Below are 20,175 nucleotides of genomic sequence, written 5' to 3' on the forward strand. Positions count from 1 at the left end.
TTAGGAGATAAAACAGAGGACACCCAGATAAAGTTGAATTTCCAGTTAACATCTAGTGTTTAGTGAAACCATTCACCAGGCAATGTGAGAATCACCTGTAATGGTGGCCAAGATTTTAGTTGGCAAATCAGAATGATGGGTTCTGGCATGCAATCAGCTCACTCTTGCAGACCATCACCACTTTGCCAAGTCAGAATGGCAATTTTGTCTAAGTTCTTTACCCATCTCCTAAAAATCCCATAAAGAGTTATCCAAAGCATTATTTCCCTTTAGCTGCAGAAAAAAAACAAGATCTATCTGAAGTATTTGCCTAAATATTTTTCCATCAACCTTAAAAAGTAACTTATTAGACATGTCCTGAGAAAAATATAATTGAGCATTTTCCTTTAAATAGTTGTGCAATTTATCCTCCTTCCTGTCTTTCCCTGCTCCGGGACGCTGTGGGCGTGGCTTTTCCTGAACTGAACTCCCCCTTTAAGGGGAAGGACTTTTTGAATTGAGCAAGTCTTACATAACGCAGCAGGAATTGGAATTAAACTTAAGGCTGAGAGGATCAAAGTCTTTTACGAAGTGAGTACCGATCTTAAAAAACTTCTTACATTTTCTCACTTATTTTTCTTTAGATATTTAGAGAAATATTTTAATATATGTCCTTAGCACAAGAAAAAATCGTTTTATACTCACTTTCTACCTATTAGTGGTATTTTAGTGACAGTCCAATTTATTCTGTCTATTGATTATATCTTTGCAAAAATGCAAAGATAAAAGTTTAGAAAAGTGAAAGCCTGAGACAAAAATAGAGTAAAAAGTAATACCATGTGGTGTGAAGATATAGCAATATTTTAGATGAACTGAGACATGATCAGAGCCAAAAGAATGCGAATTATGCTAATATTCCATCTTATATAAAAGTAATTTACACATTCTATGTGAATTTTGATATTCTCATGCTACCTAGTCTGCAAATATTCAAATAAAAGATTTACTGATCTAGGGTTAATTAATGCTGAATATTAGGAGACCTGATCTCTAATTCAAATTTGCCTTTCATTAGTTAGATAGCAAGCCTCATCCTCTTTCTGGAGTTTAGCAAACTATGACAAACCTGGACTAACTTAAAAAGCACAGATAGGTGACTCAGGCTTAGAACTGCTGCTGTCTTTTTCCACAAGCTCAGGAATTCTTTGTTGTGAGGGCCTGACTGATTCAGTGTAGGATATTCAGAATCTTTATTGGTTTCCACTTACCTAGTACAGTGACTGTACTCACACCTCCTGCCCATGTCGTGGCAAACAGAGAGGTCTCGGCATCACTTACTCAACAAGCAAAGGAAAATAACCCCCGACAGAACCCTCACTAGAAGATCTATAAAGCCCTGAAATTCTGTATAAGAGAAGTAGTTAAACACTGGAGCATGAAACTTGTTTCAACAAAACCTACAGCTTACTAAAATTCAAAAAAGAAAAAAAGGAAGTTCATAGGATAAGAATGTGAGAGTCAGCAATGTTCTAGAATAAGTAATAAATAGCCTTATTTGGATTCAGGGGCTGGTGTGCTGGGTCACAACTCAACTCCTTTGGCATATAAAGATGTTTCCTGCTTGGAAATGGAGTGGAACTGAATCTCGGGGCCAAGTGGCAGTGAAAAATCCTGTTGGGCTGAGCCCTGCCCTGCCCCGTCCCACATGCCTGTGCAGAGATGACGTGGAGCTTCCTCAGCCAGGTGGGCTTTGCTATCCTACCTCCCTCCACCACCCACAGAAAGTGAAGCTCCAGTGAGTGGGCAAAGAGGTCAGGAGAGGATGCTCGGCATGGTAAACTGAGAGCTCATAGGCCAACCCCACCAAGAACCTGCACCTGTGAAAGCCCAGAAGCATACAGCCTCAAAGCTGTGCTCAAGAGTGAGCCCAGATTTGTGCAGCATCCAGCAAGTATCTGTACACCACAAGGAACCACTGATTTCATTGAATGTGACTGCTGGCCTCTGGTAGGGTTTTGTGAACACCCCCAAGGCTGTGTAAGAACCTCTGACTCTGGTTAACAGAGCTCGATGTCAGTCTGAGTGTCTAGAGGGAAGCCTTTATCACTTTCCTCTAAATGTGGGCAAGCAAGAGGCCACGGGACAGTGGCATAGGACCCAGGGCTGGGTTGGCAAAGTCCCTCACCTGACAGATTCTACCAAGTTGCTGAAGCAAGTGGATGTGGACAGTCTTTCAGGTTGTCCTGGTATCAAGCACAGACTAGTATTTGACGAATTCGCCTTGTTTTTATGTGTGTCCCCACCAGCCTCTGAGAGCATGGTGTATATCCACAAGATTGCATCGGTTAAGGTGACAGTTATAGTTGGAACAATCTACCTAGGTTCTGTCTGCATAGCTGAAACATGCCTCCATCATGCTTCTTTTAATCTTGGGCATTCAGTAAGGAAGTACAGGATGTTATTTGGAGTCAGTACTGTACTGACAGAATGTAGCTCTCAGCAGGTCATAATGGTCCCTTTCCCAAGCCTGTGTCTCTGCAGAGAACCTCTGGACCTGTTTCTATACCCAAGAAAATGCCATGGCACTGGCAGGGAAGTGTTATGTTCAAGGCAACATCAATAATGGCTCCTAAATGTGGCTCCAGGCAATGAGCCTGACTCAGCAGTCCAGAGGCCACAGCAGAAGGAGCCTTGGTCCTATTCCCAGGATGCATTCATCTTGGTGGGCTGGGGTTCTAGATGTCTCTAATATCAGGTTACCTATGGACACAGGATGGAGAGTCTGGATCTACCAGACCCTGGAAGATGCTTTGTGGATGGACCATTCCGTTCAAATTTTATCCTATTTATTCTAGATAACACATCAGTTGCAGATATGGGGCAAGTTAAATTTGGCAGAGTAATGTAAGACTGAGTCAGTAAAATCAGATCAAAAGTGGACCTAGGGAATTGGGTTCCATCTAGTATTAAAATAGCAGGAGTATCTGGTGACAGAGAACATAAGAAATCTCTTGCTTATTTCTTGCTTGAATTTTCTAGAAGGACAGCCACAGACAAAGCAATGCAAAACAAAACAAAACAAAACAAAAACCAGCTATTAACAGCATCAAAATTTCCAGAGAACCATAACCTCATCTAAAGATCAAAAGAAGATGCAAATAACCAACCATCTGAGATGGAAATTTTACAAAGGATTGGACAAAGATTTCATAGGAGTTATCTTAAGGAAACTCAAGAAAATTTAGAGAACATGGACAAAGAATCCAATGTTCTTAGAGATCTGATACAGATGGAAGTACTTAAAAAAAAAAAAAAAGCAGAAGTGTTTCAACTGGAAAGCACATGAGGTGAGATTAAAACTAACCATCATTAGCACAAAGCCGCAGCAGACAAAACCAAGGAAATAACTGATGAGCTCAAAGAAAAACCATTTGAAAATACACAATTGAATGTGAAAAAAAAAGAATCAAGAAAAATGAGGAAATCTGATAGAAACTATAGGATAGTACAAAACAGTAAATATTCAAGCTATTAGAATTCAACAATGTCTAGAGATCTGTTAGGTGCAATATGACGATGGCCACTGATGGGCAATAATTTGGGTTAAGAAAGGCCTGCAGGGAACTTTCCCAACATGCTGTAAGAAGTCACATCCTGCACGGGCCCGGCGCGGTGGCGCAAGTGGTTAAGGTCCTCGCCTTGCACGCCCGGGATCCCATATGGGCGCCGGTTCTAATCCCGGCAGCCCCGCTTCCCTTCCAGCTCCCTGCCTGTGGCCCGGGAAAGCAGCAGAGGACGGCCCAAAGCTTTGGGACCCTGCACCCGCGTGGGAGACCCAGAAGAGGCTCCTGGCTTCGGATCGGCATAGTATCGGCCCGTTGCGCTCACTTGGGGAGTGAATCATCGGACGGAAGATCTTCCTTTCTGTCTCTCCTCTCTGTATATCCGCCTTTCCAATGAGAAAATAATAAAAATAAATCTTTAAAAAAAAAAAAGAAGTCACATCCTGCAGTAAGAGTTTGATGTTGTGGCTAAGATACTACTAGGAATGCTTTGTCCCATACTAGAGTCTTGTATTATTTAAGGCTGTATGCTTGATCTTGGCTTTCTTTTGTTGCTGATCCTTTGAGGAAGCTGTTGAGGACTCAAGCAGCTGAATTTTTTTCCACCTGCAAAATAAACTAAGATTAAGATCATGCTCTGAGCTTCAGTGTAGCTCAATCACTGACATTGTGGGAATCAGAATAGAATAGTCTTCATTTCTCTCTCCTTCTTCCTCTCGCTCTCTCTAATCTTCCTTTTCTTCCACCTCCATCTCTTCCTCTTTTCTCCCTGGTTCCTTCCATTCTGTCTCTCTGCTTTTAATAAAAAAAATGTTTAAAATATAAAGTGAAGGAAGATATTTTTGTGATACATAATCGAATAGCAGCTATGTATTTTTTATTCTGTATCTCATTTGCTCATTTGCTGATTTATTCATGTTTAGGGAAATCAGGAGCCTAATATCATGGCAGACAAGCCCAAGCTTCACTACTTTGATGCGCGGGGCAGGATGGAATCTATCAGGTGGCTCTTGGCTGCAGTTGGAGTAGAGGTAGGTCCCTAGTGAAGTCATCTGAAGGTGACATAAAATGAACTATATCAGATACTCTTCTCACATAAGCTTGGAGATGTGTCTTGTTAAATGATTAGAAAAATTATTAAGGGGGAAGACAGTTGTTTCATAGCTTGATAATGAGAATACTCACTTTTCTATTCATATGTAATAGGAATTTTCATAATAAAATACCCCTAGCAGGAGATGGCGTGGGACCACTTACCCATGGGATCGTGACCACATGAGGGAAATGACAGCCTAGGGTATAAAGCACTGGCTTTTACATGTCTTAGGCACAGGAGATTGGAGAAGGCAGCAGCTCCTCGGCTTATGCATGTGAGAAGTGACCTGTAGTGCAGGGTACTCAACCTGGTGGTCTGAGACAAGAGCTGAGTGGTTCCTGTAGGGCATTCCTGACATTCCTGAGGGATAAGGCCTGGATGATCCATCACAGACTCACTCTCACTCTGCCTCAGGCTGGCATACCGCTCTGCCCAATGTAACATCCGACAGGGCTACTGAAGTTAAAAATTAATAATGCTGTGGAGTGAACTAAAAAGCTGTCTTGTACTGTTTCTATTGCCAGTTTGAAGAGATACATATGAAAACTCGAGAAGACTTGGAAAAGTTAAGAAATGGTAAGAATAAGCATCTGAAGAACTTTACTGAGGGTATCAAGCAGAAAGATACATGCCACATAATGTGTTTAGGTGTTTGTAGAGTGATATTTGGGGACAGACAAGGAACAAGACTGGAAAGTGAAAGGGATAGAACTTGAGCTGGCATGGCAACATGACGTAAGGGGGAAGTATCTAGATATCTCTGAGTATGTTCTAAAGTAATCCTTCTTACTCCTTCATGGTCCTGGCAATGCCCTCTGCCAGCTTTGTGATGCTTTCTGCACCAGGAATGAGTTACTTTCAGCTCAGTTTCAGATGCTGTCCCTTATGCCCAAAGACACACAGGAGCATGAATTGTATAAAGGGAACTTTAGCAATAAATGTGAGTTCCTTATTCCTTCATATTTTCTAAGGTTGACCTTGTATATTTTAGACTTGGAAGTAACAAGTGGTGTTTATTGAAGAGCACACTGAAGAGCCTATAGGAAATCCCCATCTGTGCTCCAGATGATGTCATGAAGTTTCTGGGAACTTTCAATTTTAAGAAATATGCAAATTACTCCTTGCTTTAGCATCTCTAAATTTATCCCTAAAATCAGCATAAAGGTTAATTAAATACAGAAAAGAACAAGGACCCATAGTGTATCTGTATAGGAAATAGAAATATTTTGGGGGCCCAGGACAATAGCCTAGCAGCTAAAGTCCTCGCTTTGCATGCACTGGTATCCCTTATGGCTGCAGGTTCATACCTGGCTGCACCACGTCCCATCCAGCTCCCTGCTTGTGGCCTGGGAAAGCAGTCGAGAATGGTCCAAAGCCTTAGGACCCTGCACCCACATGAGAGACCTGGAAGAAGCTCTGGGCTCCTGGCTTCAGATTGGATGAGCTTCAGCCATTGCAGCTGCTTGGAGAATAAACCATAGGATGGAAGATCTTCCTCTCACTCTCCTCATCTCTGTATATCTGCCTTTTCAATAACAACAAATAAAATCTAAAAAAACCTTCTGAAATAATAGTATAAAAGCAAAAAGAATTAATTTAAAAAGTGGGACTGTAAGAAGAAAAAATTAAAGGTTCTTGAAAATGAATGAGAAAATTATTCTCACATTTCATTAACTTGTCCATTTCAACAAACATACTTCTTTCTTGAAAGAATGAAAATCCATGGTCATTTCACTTTTTTTCCTTTTCTTTTTCCAAAAGATGGATCATTGATGTTCCAGCAAGTGCCCATGGTTGAGATTGATGGAATGAAGCTGGTGCAGTCCAGAGCCATTCTCAACTACATCGCCAACAAATACAACCTCTACGGAAAAGACATAAAAGAGAGAGCCCTGTACGGTATATTTTCTCTTCTTACATCTGAAGATAAGAAAAGGTTGATGTGGGTTTTGCTGTGTCTGACTATGTCTGTCAGGCGAGCAGGATCTGTCTGAGTCTTGGGCATCCATTAGGACTGAGAGTGCAGAGTCCTGTGGAGATGAACAGAATGATTGTAGATGGATTTAGGTGACTTTGGGGATAGAAGATGCAGGTTACTGTATCAGAGATTTTGTAACAGTGATAAACTCTGAATTTTGAAGGTGAGGGAATATTCTTTTCAAGTACTTCCAGAGGGCAGGCTATATAACCAGCAGTTTAAGACAGGGGACTTTAGTGACTGTAAAAGATGAACACCTGAGAAAAGAAGAATCCAAAGGATCTAATTCTTAATTCCCAGGAAATAAAGAATGGTGGATCTTGAAATTATTATATATTTATTATATAGTAATATATATTATATTATATTATATTATATTATATTATATTATATTATATTATATTATATTATATTATATTATATTATATTATATTATATTATATTATATTATATTATATTATATTATATTATAATAAAGTAGAAGGTCTTGAATCATGAGTCATGCTATGTTTTGGCACAGGATACAGTAAAGCACAGATATAAATCCTATTTTTTGGGTCATTGATCACAGACATTGACACATCATGTTGTTTAACGATTTTGACACTAGCTGTGTATTTTGTCATGGTTAGAACAAAAATGTGAGCCATTTGTCTACTTCTTACATGGTTATTAGAAATAAATGCCAGTAAATATATATATATATATATGTATTTCTTAGGTAAGGATTAGTGGAGAGCGGTGTTGAATATTCTGCTGTTATATGATGACTTCCTATAAGAATAAGAAACTAGAGTCAGTAACCCTAAGGGTTGGATGTCTTCCTTGGTACAATGGTACTACCTAATTACAAATGTAAAGTATTCAGCCATGGCAAGTTCTCAAAAAGTTAGAGAATAATCAATGACATAGCAATTCTATTAGGTTTTCACTAAAAAGAAATGGAAGTACATCCTAATACTTGAACATAAATGTTTAGTAGCATTAGCATCATATTCAGAAAGTGAAAATAGACCAAATATTCATCGATAGATGCATGAATAAGCAAAGTGCAAAGTGTGCTGTTTTCATACACTGGAATCTTATTTGCCTTGAAGAAGTAATGGAGTAATGAAGGGTGCTATAATACAAATGTAGTTTAAGATTATTAAGACATAAAAGGAAGCTAAACAACAACTAAAACACTATCTAGTGATGTAGGAAGGGAAACTGGGAAGTTGTTACCTTAATCTACATGTTTTTTTTAGAAAAAGTGAGAAACATGTTCTGGAATAATGGAATGATAACAATTTCAGAATCCTGTGAATGTACTAAAATCTTTACAGTGCAGTCATTTATGGTATATGACTAGATTATAAACCTACTATTTTTAAAAAGCATTTTAAGAGCTTTTTCAAAGAAAGGAAAGAAGAGCTCATGTCATATGCCTTTGTTGTAAGTGTGCACAGAAATGTACTGCATTAAGGAATATTTTAGGTGAGGTCTCAAGAAATGCAAATATGACTGGAATTGGAACACACTGTGAAACCATTTTCATCAGACGTAAGTAGGAGAATTTCTAGTAGTTGGCATAAAAATTATTTGGGATATGTAAATAGGAAAAAAGAGGGAGACGACCACATGTGAGATGATGATGATGGAGACTTTCTCATGAAATGAATTGGCTGCCTTATCATTGGCTAAAAGAGCCATGCTATGCTTGTGTACTGGGCACAGCACAGCAAGGATACACACCATACTTGTGGCACCAGTGGTCACATGCCGGGATCCAACAAATGCTGTCATTTCACTCTAAGCAGATAACTAGCAATCATTGTCACTGCATTTGGTCATAGATATTACAAAAACTAAAGGTGTATATTTCCCACTTTGTTTATTCTCAGAAATAAGTATAGATATATAAGTAAAAATCACAGTATGATGACTGATATATCAAAGGCCATCACAGAAATGAATTGCATTCCTGTGATGCCTCCATACTCCAATCAAGAGAAGTCGTTAAGTTATAAAGTCTAAAACAGAAAGTATTTGATAATTTGACTGTTTTTGTCTTTCAGGATTGATATGTATACAGAAGGCATGGCAGATTTGAATGAAATGATTCTTAATAATGCATTCTTTGAACTTGGAGAACCAGAGATAACCATTCCTCAGATCAAAGAAAAAGCAAAAACCCGGTATTTTCCTGCCTTTGAAAAGGTAGGTGGAAGCTCTTTCACTTTTAGGGGCACTAAGGCTGTGGGCTAATACAGTGACAATGCCATGAACTGAATGGCTTCACCCCAACTGTTGATATGCCTTGGTCTTGTGGGGGGCGATGTGCAAGGATCTCAGCAGATGATTTATTGGGGCTCAGACATTCAGTTGATCACAATAGAAAACAGAGAAACAGTAGGCCTGGCTTTTCAGGGGCACTGAGCTTCACTGCCACGGGGCCTTCCTGAGTGGTAATTGAGCACATGAATGCTCAAGGAACTGTATGAAAATAGACTTGAAAAACAATTGATCAGTTTAATTAATTTTCTTCAGAAATTTGTATACACTATTATTTTTTTCCATGATATGATTTTGTAGGTATAGGGAGATTTTAGTCACTAAAATCTGACTTAGATTATCAATTGCACAGAATTTCAAAGGCATTTTTAGAATATGATCTGTAGGAATCAAATCCTACTGGAGATTGTTGTAGATCACGTAGAAGCCCAACTTCTGGAAAAAAAAAAAAAAACATCGGTGCATGTGCAAGGAGACAGGAGCGCAGTCTGTCAGGAGGACACTGCTGAGTTCATGGGCAGATGATGTGGATCCAAACAGGGGCAGTAGTGGAGGGCAGGGGAAGAGATGCACAAGTTGATGTTACGAGACTGTAATCTACAGAATTTGGTGATATGGTTCTCAGATATTTGAGGAAAGGGATGGCAGGACAGGAAATAAAGTGTCATTATTATAAATTAATATCTTTCTCCATCAAGACCCTTCTTGACAGTCAAAGGGGAAGATTGTGAGATCATACCTTACTTGAAATTCTGTTGAATAAATGTAATGATTCAAAAACACAATTGTAAGGGGTAAAGCAGATTTACGGATAAGGCACCCCTCTAACATTAACAGTGCAGAGCACATACACACAGAGACAAACTTTCCAGTTGTCAGAGCTTAGTATTAGTGAACTATGATATCAGAAAGCCTCAAGTTCATAAGTAAACAGAGCAGATTACAGTACAGCACACAACGGTCCCTGTTTCTGTATCAAATAACTTCATACAACTTTATGCATACAGAGTCTTAGAGGGTTTATATGAAAATACTGTATTTTGCTGGCAATACTATTTGTATCTTGTACTCATTATGAATTCAGTGTTTCTGGGAGATTTTCAACAACATCAAATATAAATCAAATTTGGGTTATGAAGCATTGAATGTATTCAGAAATATTAGAAGAAATGAACACAAAGACCCCACAAGACAGAAAAATGAAGATGTTATGTTTGATCTGGTCCGTGTGTTCACATTTCCTATTCTCTCCATCACAGTAAAATTAATTCTTTTAAAATAAGTTTCATTCATCTGTGTAGTTCACTGTGTATTCTTTATCAGAAAATTTCAGTATACTCCATTTGAAGAGTTAATGCTGTGGGGCTGGTGCAATAAATCAGCTGGCTAATCCCTTACCTCCAATAGCTGGGTGACAGTTCATGCCTGGAAACTCCACTTCCCATCCAGCTGCTCACTCAAGGCCTGAGTAAGCAGTAGTTGACGGCCCACATCTTTAAAACCCTGCACCCAACTGAGAAACGTGGAAGAGGCTCCTGAGTCCTGACTTCAGATCAGCTCAGCTTCAGCTGTTGCGACCATTTGGGGAGTAAACCAGCAGATGGAAGATCTTTCTTTCTGTCTCTCCTTTCTGTATAAATATATAAGTAGGGCCCGGCGTGATGGCATAGTAGTTAAGGTCCTCGCGTTGCACGCGCTGGAATCTCATATGGGCGCCGGTTCTAACCCCAGCGGCCCCACCTTCCATCCAGCCCCCAGCTTGTGGCCTGGGAAAGTAGTCGAGGAAGGCCCAAAGCCTTAGGACCCTGCACCCACGTGGGAGACCTGGGAGAGGCTCCTGGCTTCGGACTGGCTCAGCACCAGCCGTTGCAGCCACTTGGGGATTGAACCATCGGATGGAAGATCTTCCTCTCTGTATATCTGCCTTTCCAATAAAAAAATAAAATAAATATTTTTTAAAAACAAATAAAATAAATATACAAGTAGAAATCATAGCATATCATAGTAAATGATAGTGAATCATCCCTTTCAAATGAAAATAGATGATGAAAAAAGTCAATCTTTCAAAGAGGAAGAACTCAAGTTCACACAGGTTTTTTTCAATCCCAAGATATAAACTAACAAAAGATATCTGTGGAGTCTGAAAAGTCTCTCCATGAGGGAGAGAAGAGTTGTGGAACAGGGCAGGCAGGAACATGGGCAGCAGGAACTAAGCCCTTCGCACAGGGAAGGTGCAAGTGTAATGCCTTCACCACACAGTGAGGGGGAGAGTGAAAGGGGAACGTGGGCTTTCACTGAATGAGCAATGTCCGTTGCTCAGGATCCAGGGTCCTGGAGAAAGGTCTGCATCTCGATACCCACCAGAGGAGCAGAGGAAATGGGAGAATCTGGAGGGGCTCCGAGAGGAGAAGGGCCCAGCCTCACTGTGCCTGTGACCACGATGTCATTCCCTTAATTCACCAGGTGTTGAAGAGCCATGGACAAGACTACCTTGTAGGCAACAAGCTGAGTAAGGCTGACATTCTTCTGGTGGAACTTCTATACCATGTGGAGGAGCTGGACCCCAGTGCCATCGCCAGCTTCCCTCTGCTTCAGGTGACCTACTGCATGGCTTTTCTTGTGGCAGATTTCAACTCTCATCTAACATCTGGTGTCTTGGGTTGAAAATCTGACCCCCACTCCAGCCTTCATTACTGCCACCCCAGGTCTCTAAAGCAGCTTCTAGGCACTGATAATGAGGCAAAAAGAGTTGTTTTCCATGATATTCATGATGACTGTCATTAATGAAGAACCTTCTACTTTTTTACAGAGAATGACCAGGGCCCAGCAACTCTCTTTCCAATCCTGTCTCCCATGAGGCTCTGTTTTTCCTTAACTCCCTCATCTTGTGTATCCTCATTTTTTTCACACTAAGTCCCTCAGAGCGAATGTCTTCCCATGTGATCTCCTTGCCTTCTTGGATCATGCTTGGTCAGATTTTCTGTTTTTCTCTCTATAGTTTTGTTCCCATCCCCATCCTTCAGCTCTTGCCTTTGGCTCTATATGGAACTTGGTTGTGGCTGCCTCTTGGTTAGCCTTGAACACTTCCTCCATTTCCCACTCTATATTCCCATGTCTCAGTTCTCCGGCTTGGATCCCCCTGGGTCTGCCTAGCTGACAGTCATGTTGTCTTTCTTGAATGAGGGTTCTTCACAAAGTTCATAGGAATCACATAGTACAAAAAAATGACTTCACCCTTCATTTCAAATACGAAATAAATGTCTAATTTCAGTATTTCATGAACTCTTTGAAACCCCCTTGTGTTGAAAAGAACAAATAGTCTAGGTTGATGCATAGTTGGAAGAGAGATTAGCACTCCAGAAAGTCCTAGCAATGTCTTTGGGGAATGCCCCCGTGCTGTAATCACCAGCTCTCCATTTGCATGCTCACTGGTGTCTGCTGCCCAGCCTCCAGGCTGGTGCTGATGGAGGAGACCCAGTTGGTCTTTGTCTAGGAGGGTCCAGGGATGGGTGCTCTTTGCTCCTCCCTGAAGCTATGATCTGTGCCTTGCAGGCCCTCAAGACCAGAGTCAGCAGCCTTCCCACTGTGAAGAAGTTCCTGCAGCCTGGCAGCCAGAGGAAGCCGCCTGTGGACAAGAAATGCATAGAAGAAGCAAAGAAGATTTTCTTTTAAATTGATAAGACATAAATGTTAAGCACATGCAAGACCAGCTCTAACCACCAGAAATAATGAAGTGCTTTAAATAAATGCTAATCCTAATTCTTGTAAGAAATAAACAATTTTTAAATATGTGTCTGTTAGTTCAGTTGAAAACCAAATATATAGGTTTAGTTACGATGCTTTCTGCTTGGTTTTTCATAAGCATGAAGTCATGAGAAGCTCTAAATATATGTGCCTTTTATCTTAAATAAAAGAAAAAAAGTTACTTAGAGTCTGAACTATGATTTCTGGGGAGCTAAGATGAATGAATTAGGAGTAGTTACACTCATTTCTGGTGCCCAGGATATTGCGGGGGGGGGGGGGGAGACACAAACAAATGAAGAAAGAACAGCGTTCTCTCAGCGTTCTGACAAACGCAAAAGTTTTCAGTGGAGAAGTGAACACCTAGCTCATATAATGCCTACCACATCCCTTGCTAAAATGCAGTAATTAGAAATCTGTGACTGATACTGCGATTTATGCAAAAATAGCCTTTCGCTTTGTACTTTGCTGTCCCCCCCCCACACACAAACATAATAATTTTATTTAAAGCACCATTTCCATTCAGGTAATTAATCTTTCTCCTGTTTATTTAGGTAACCATTAAATTTATATCTAAGATGAAACATTCGGTGTTTCATGTGTGGGTAAAAAATGATGAGTAAGCCAAACTCAGTCTTGCTCTCATGGGGTAAAAACACTAACACAGCCAGCTGTAACTAAATCCATGCATACGGTTCGTGTAATTTTCCTGGTGCTGCCACACAAATTACCGTGATGTTATGGCTAAAGGCAGTAGGCATTCATTGCCACACAGTTCTTTAGGCTGTAAGCACAAAGGTGAAGCATGAGCAGGACCATATTCTCTCTGTAGCTGCAGGGAAGGATCCTTCCGGGTCTGCTCCTGGTGTCTGGTGTCAGGTACCTGCCTTGGTTTATCGAGATGTCACTCTAATTGGTTCCATCTTCAGAGGATATGGTTTTGTTTAAACAAAAATTTGGACACAAAGAGTCCTCTGTGGATAAAAGGGTTATTGACATTTTTCACATAGGAGGCAAAATAATGTACCAGTCCTAGGGCAGATTCCCTATGTCACCACAGCATGACTGACAGCATTTAGAAAAATGTTAAATGCTTCTAAAACACACAGTGACTTATTGATTGAATGATGTGTTTTCACATATATGGCAGTACAGATTTATGAGTTTTGTGATATATCCCATCCTATTCTATACCTTGCCCTTATTCCCCACCAATCAACTCCTTCCATTTTTTTCCTAGTTTTTTTTTACAATCTTATTTTTTCAATTCACTTCATAATTGTTTATTGTAGCAGAAAAAGATATGAACACATGTCAAGTAAAAAATATTAACATAGAGCAACACAAACAAAACCTCAGTATTTTTCAGGAGTATTAACAAAGGCTGTATGTAATAATCCAATCCCAGAGTATCACACTTGTGCCTATAGATCAATTTGTTCTGCACTCTGTACATTACATATTAGGGAAAACATGACTTTTGATATTTGTCTTTAGGGGCTGGCTTATTTTACTAGCATAATGGCGTCCAGTGGATTCTTTTAGATTCAAAGGAAAAGGTTTTATTTATTCTCAAGCAGAGTAGTATAAGATAATGTATATATACTGCATTTTCTTTATCCTGTGATGCTTTGATGGGCACCTGGGTTGGTTGCATTTCTTAGGTGTTGATAATTGAGCTGCTATCAACATGGGTACAGATAATGCTCTCTGAAGATGATTCCTTTGTTTGAATAAATTCCCAGGGGTGGGAGAACCCAGGCAGCCTTACATGGGATATAGACAACACTAGTGCATTTTAACTACTACACAATTTTGTGGGCATTTCATGCCGCACGGGTGACTCATACAATGTGCTTTTCTGCTTAATTTTTTTTTTATGCAGTGGGAAGTTCCCAAAATTCACCTGTTTCATCATGCCCATCAGATATTGATCCCTGGTTGTAGAAAAATTCCTCAGTAACATAAGGAAATCACACTGTGTGGTTTATCCATCAGTTCATCTCTATATGGTAATTTGATTATCTTTACCATTGGAAAATGATGGATATGGCTGCCAAGTACATTTCTGTCCCCAAATCAGATAGGAAGTATTTTCATTTTTCTTGAGCAAAAATCTAGAATGTCATGTTACTGACAAAATGCTTAAATTTTATGAGCAACAACCAATAGTTTCACATAAGTCTTTGTCTTCAGTCAATCAGTACCATCACATCCAGAAGGTTATTCCTCAAACTTTATAGCATTGATTCAGTTGGCACTTGAGTCCTGAGTGAAATGCTTCAAATCCCTGGAATCTGGGGCACCACACTCTATTGCCTTCTATCCACTATGAATAAAAGAGCCAGCAGGAGAATCAAGATGCTGGAATAGGGTAAAGACACATTTAAACAGATGGAGAAACATTAGCCAGTGTGAAGCAGAAAGGGTACATTCCAGGAAAAAGGAGAGAACAGAACAGCAGCAGAGGGGTCCCTGGAAACTGACAGACACAGAAAAGCAGCAAAACAGCGGTGTGGTATTGCAGTGACTGATCCCAGTGGCAATCAGCCAGTGGCGATCTGAATTGCACCAGCAGCCAGAACTCCACCAGCAACCAGGTAGGAAAGAATTTTCACTGGGAGCTCAGGAGGTGAACCCAGACAAAGAACTGCCTGTCCTGCTGGTCCGTTTGATTTGACCAGGGGCAGAATCAGAGCAGCAGATCCCAGACTTGCAGTGTGGGAACAGGGGGAATTTCGCAGCCCAGTATGCCCCCAAGAACATTATCAGGCACCATTTTCTTTAAGGACCCAACGAATATGGACAGTTCTATGCATGCACTGGGCTGGGAGTGAACTCATTTCAGGCTCAGCGAACTGCAACAATGTGGGATCCTACAGGTTCCACCCAAGATAGATCTGGGTAGCCCTCAGACCTGATGGCCAGCAGATCAGGAATCCTAGTAGTGGTAAATCAGGCACCAATTTGTATAGTGTGGCAAAGAATTTAAGACTGCAGGGACAACATTGAGCTGCGCATGCTCTGAACTCAGCAAGAACTCACTGAACTCAGGTCATTGCACTGGTTCCCACAGGAAAATAATAGCGACTGTTGCATCGTATGGGTCAAATTAGGTCCTTGTAGCCCTCAGACCTAACCATCAACAGATTCTGGCAAGATCAGCACCATCAACAACCTAGCTATATAGGACACCTGTTGTCTCCCTAATCCTGGGACCTGCTTGAAACAAAAGTGGAAGAAAGGTTGTAGAGACAACCTCAGCACTGTATTACACCATGTGAAGACTGGTAAGCTGGGGCAGAGACCTTGGTGGAAATCTAACATAAGAACCCAGACCTGCGTCTCGCTGGAGGGAGTTGCACAACTGACTGCAAACAAATAACCATGTACCAACTGCAATAGGTAAAATCGAACTGTAGGCCTGTGGGTGGCACAGCTTAGAAAATTGCTGCCAGAGAAAAATCTGGCAACCAGTGCAATGACCAAGAGCAGAAGAAGAGACAAAGGCACAATGAATGTCACTGAAGACTCCCCTGCAAGGGAAAATCTTAGGGCCTATATAACTGTATCATAAAATGATAGTAACAAGAAGAAATTAAAAAAAAAAAGAGCCAGGCAGCATGCATTCATGCAAATCTCTCTGATCATTTCTGATTTCTGGAGCATGAATCAGATCCTTTAAATTATTTTTGATCTAAGTCTTCATCTCTCAATACCGCCTCTTCTTATAAGCTGTGCATCCTTATAACCTATGTACCTAGAATTGTGTTTCTTCCATCCTCCTCACTTCATGGTTCAGCAGTATCTGCAAGCCTCTGTCTCTGGGATGTGTCTATGGACTGCATTGTGTCTATGGTTCACACTCTCCTGAATCCATTACCAAAATACTCCACTCAACCTCAAAGGACGCTGCTACAGTAGAACTCAGTGCATGCACATATCCCCATTGCTGTGGATTCTAATCCCCTGACATGTTCCTCCTCACTCATGTCATCCTTGTGTTATCTGCTAATGTAGGAACAGAAATGCACCATACAAGGCTCTCTCCTTTATGTCTTTCCCATAGAGGTTGTGTTTGTTGGCAATGTAGTTGAGAATGGCTCTGGTTTGAACCAGCTTTATCCCACCAATCTCAACCAGGGGCAATTGCTGGAACATCAGCACTCCATCTTTTGAAAGAAAAAAAGAAAGTAAAATATCTTTGAGTCAAGTCTTTCAAAACAAAGAAACAAAAAAATACTTGCTAGAAAGACTGAGTGGGTAAAGTGAAATCAGAAGGATAACCTAGTTGGCTTTCACATGAAATAAACTTTTGTTTTTAATTTCCTGCAGTCCTTCTTTTGCTTTTGAACTCTTATTTCATTGAAGTTTTAACTTCAACAAGAGAGACTGCAGGCACTCTTTTTGGAATTTACTTCATCTCATGCAAATGCTTTGCAGAATTGAGAAATGTTACAACTGGGAAACATTCAGATTCCATATAATAGGAAATTATCAAGTTCTCAGGCTGTTTGTGACATCAAGGCCAGCTCAGAGAAACATTTTTACATGTTGCTCTTAAAATAGCTGCACTGCATGTCATGTGCAAGGAGCCCTTGTGATCTTGAACCGTGGCAGCTGGTCCTTCTCCTTTTCCTGTTTTACACTCTGATCTGGACTTAGCTAATTAAGTGTTCTAACGAAGCCCAAAATATTTCAAAGATATTGCCTTGCCACATATGTGATAGTAAATAATTCAGGGTACCTGCTAGTCCTGCAGTTCCTCATTTTATCTAACGCACATGTGCTTGTGTTCTTGGATAGCGAAGCCAATGTGGCAGCCTGAGGAGTTCTCATGTCATTCACAGTGCAAACAACAGGGAAAGATAAAAGAGAGTCATCCCAGGGTATCGGGACATGCATTTGTTTGATACTCAGTTAGATCTCGTTGTATTTCTCTTTGTGGTTTCAATATAGCTAGAAATTGCAGAACTAATCTGAAAGGCATCCTCGGCCGAGGCATTTAGATGACTGTCCTTACCATTTCTAATCTTCTGCAAGTCTTCTCGAGAGGTGATGAATTTCTCTTCAAACTAGAAGCAGAAAGAGTCAAAGGATCCTTGTTATTTCACTCCATAACATTACAGGTTGTTAAGCAAGGATGGTCCCTCTCTGGCACCTAATATGGAGAAGGTGGGAATCTGCACACGGCCCTGGGATTTTAGATGAGCTCCTTGAAGGAAAAGGCATGGGCATAGCCAATTGCTGCTTGTTTAGGCAGCTTCCTTCACCTCTACTCTGACCCATGGCCATTCAATAGGCCTAGATTTGGGAGCAAATGTCATTGGAATAGAAAAACAGATGAACTTCTGGTGATAGAATTTCTGTTCTTGGGGATGCCTTGTTTTCCTATGTGGTAAGAAAGGACTATGATGGGCCCATCACAAAAGCCTAGTGGTTAAGTCCTTGCTTTGCATGGGCCAGGACCCAGTACAGTGCTGGTTCATGTTCCAGCTGCTCCACTTACACTTCCCTTCCAGCTCCCAGCTTGTGGCCTGGGAAACCAGTGGAGAACAGCTTAAAGCTCCTGGACCCTGCTCATTCATGGGAGACCCAGAAGAAGCTCCTGGTTCCTGGCTTTAGATTTGGCTCATCTCCAGCTATTGCAGCCATCTGGTGAGTGAACCAGAGGATGAAAGATCTTTCTCTGTTTCTTCTTTGTGTAAATCTACCTTTCCAATAAAAATAAATAAATCTTAATTTTAAAAGGAAACCTTAGTTGCTGCTAACACGGAATACAACATGGAGCAATGGACACCAAAGTTCCTGGCATCAAATAATCCTGCCCTAATTTCTGTCACTTCATTCCCAGGAGCCCAGACCTGGATGAAATGGGTCTTGGTTGTTACACACCCTTGACTTTCAGAATGGAAAGTCTTAAGCTGCAAATGTTTGACTCATTGGGATGGAATGACCAGGTTTATGGGGGGAAAAAATCCTTAAATTCCAAACCTTACTTCTGGCCTTGGATTTGAAGGCACAGAATCTCATCCAACTGTGTGTTTTGCTCTTGCACAACACCAACTGAACAACTTCAGCCAATGGCCTGAATTCGGGACCCCAATGTTCTAGATAATCTTGATGACTTCCTCTGACAGATTGGCAAGCGGTCAGAGGTTTCCTATGCCCAACCTCTACTTATATTCCTCCTTCAGACAGCGCTTTTCTTCTATTACACGACTCTATGTCCATAGTTGAATCTGGATGTGTCCGCTGCCTTCCTAACACCTTCTCACTCACTGTCTGAGACCCCGAGTATCCACTCCTCTTCTGCAAAGGGGACATTTGAATCAAGGTTTCTGTGAGCCTGGCTTGTTCTCCCACTCCATCCCTGCTCCATGTCCTTGATTACTTTCCTGCCTTTTAAGTAGATGACATTCTTGCTATGAAGCAATAAATTTTATTATTGCAACTTTTACAAAAACAGGAAAGAGCAAATGCTGGAAGAAATTTTTTAAAAATACAGTGTGACTTGATAAGAAAGAGCAGGACAGACTGTGCCTGAAAGCTTGAGTTCACAGACTGCCGGTGCCTGACATCAAGGTCAAACTCTGCCGGTGATGGTCTGCAGCTGGACAATGATTCAAACCACATCACTGTGTGCTTTAACATATCCTTGAGACAGTCACGTACTGACTTCTGTACTTGGGTCACACTCTGGTTTTTTGATTATCAAGCATTGGCTGGTTAACATCAACATGAGATGAGCTTTAAGTACAGAAAAAAAGTCAATACTGTAGAGTACTTGTTACTCAGAGGAGAGCTATTGAAGACCCAGGAAAAGATTCAATGAGGTTTCTATTTTTGAGCATGATGCTTGGTTTCCTAAATTCATTGTTTTAAATCTTTCAGGTTGGAAAAGGGTAGAAGTAATGCTAAACAACAGGGTAAGAAGTTGCCTTCTTTAACTTTTTCTTTGTGGGTCCATGTAAATCAGGTCCTGGAACCTTGTAGCTAGAGGAGAGGGGGACGCCTGTGAATCAAGGAAAATTGGCTTTTTCTCACCCGTCACTAGTCTGTAACTGCTCTGACTCGAAGAGTCCATGTTGTTTCACTTGCTAAATTACGGACGTTTCTCTGACCACACATTTAATATTTCTGCTCTCTTTTTTTGTCAATGTATGACTTGGTAAACCACAGAGCCCTCTGTTTGTCACTGCCATAAAATGTGTAAAGATCTATAAAATTCTGCTATACTTCCTAAGATGATATAAACTCTAAATTATTGTAAATTATGCTTAGTTTAAGTCTTTTAACATCCATGATGTGATTCTCAAAAATATTTATGTCTTTTAGCAAAACATTTGTTGGTATTAGGCTGAAATGTCCTGTCTTGTAGGCTAAATATTTCGCTGAAATGCTGAGATAAAAACACTTGGGTAGAGTATAGTTATGTAAAAATTAATTCTTTATTTCCTACCTGGATTAAAAAATTTGCTTAAAAGTATTCAAATATCAAAGCTTATTTAAACTAAGTATGGATCTTACACTTTCCAAGTGCT

General features: G+C 40.5%; 1 protein-coding gene across 1 annotated transcript; it reads left to right on the forward strand.

Annotated features, from left to right (window-relative positions):
- Window positions 1-475: 475 nt before the first annotated feature.
- On the forward strand, window positions 476-12,819 carry LOC121158667 (glutathione S-transferase Yc-like). Its single transcript, XM_040983537.1, has 7 exons — window positions 476-570; window positions 4,466-4,573; window positions 5,163-5,214; window positions 6,400-6,532; window positions 8,674-8,815; window positions 11,354-11,485; window positions 12,443-12,819. The coding sequence occupies exons 2-7, from the start codon at window positions 4,487-4,489 to the stop codon at window positions 12,560-12,562; spliced, it is 666 nt and encodes a 221-aa protein (XP_040839471.1). The 5' UTR covers window positions 476-570; window positions 4,466-4,486; the 3' UTR covers window positions 12,563-12,819.
- The last annotated feature ends 7,356 nt before the right edge of the window (window positions 12,820-20,175 follow it).

The sequence above is a fragment of the Ochotona curzoniae genome, unplaced genomic scaffold (genome assembly GCF_017591425.1).
Source record: "Ochotona curzoniae isolate NIBS_2020 unplaced genomic scaffold, NIBS_Ocur_1.0 contig_3819, whole genome shotgun sequence".
NCBI classification, from domain to species: domain Eukaryota; kingdom Metazoa; phylum Chordata; class Mammalia; order Lagomorpha; family Ochotonidae; genus Ochotona; species Ochotona curzoniae.

Coding starts and splice junctions, on each gene's coding strand:
- LOC121158667 (XM_040983537.1), top strand. CDS start 4,487: ATGGCAGACAAGCCCAAGCTTCACTACTTTGATGCGCGGGGCAGGATG. Junction 5,215..6,399: donor CTTGGAAAAGTTAAGAAATG/GTAAGAATAAGC, acceptor TTTTTCCAAAAG/ATGGATCATTGATGTTCCAG. Junction 8,816..11,353: donor ATTTTCCTGCCTTTGAAAAG/GTAGGTGGAAGC, acceptor TTAATTCACCAG/GTGTTGAAGAGCCATGGACA.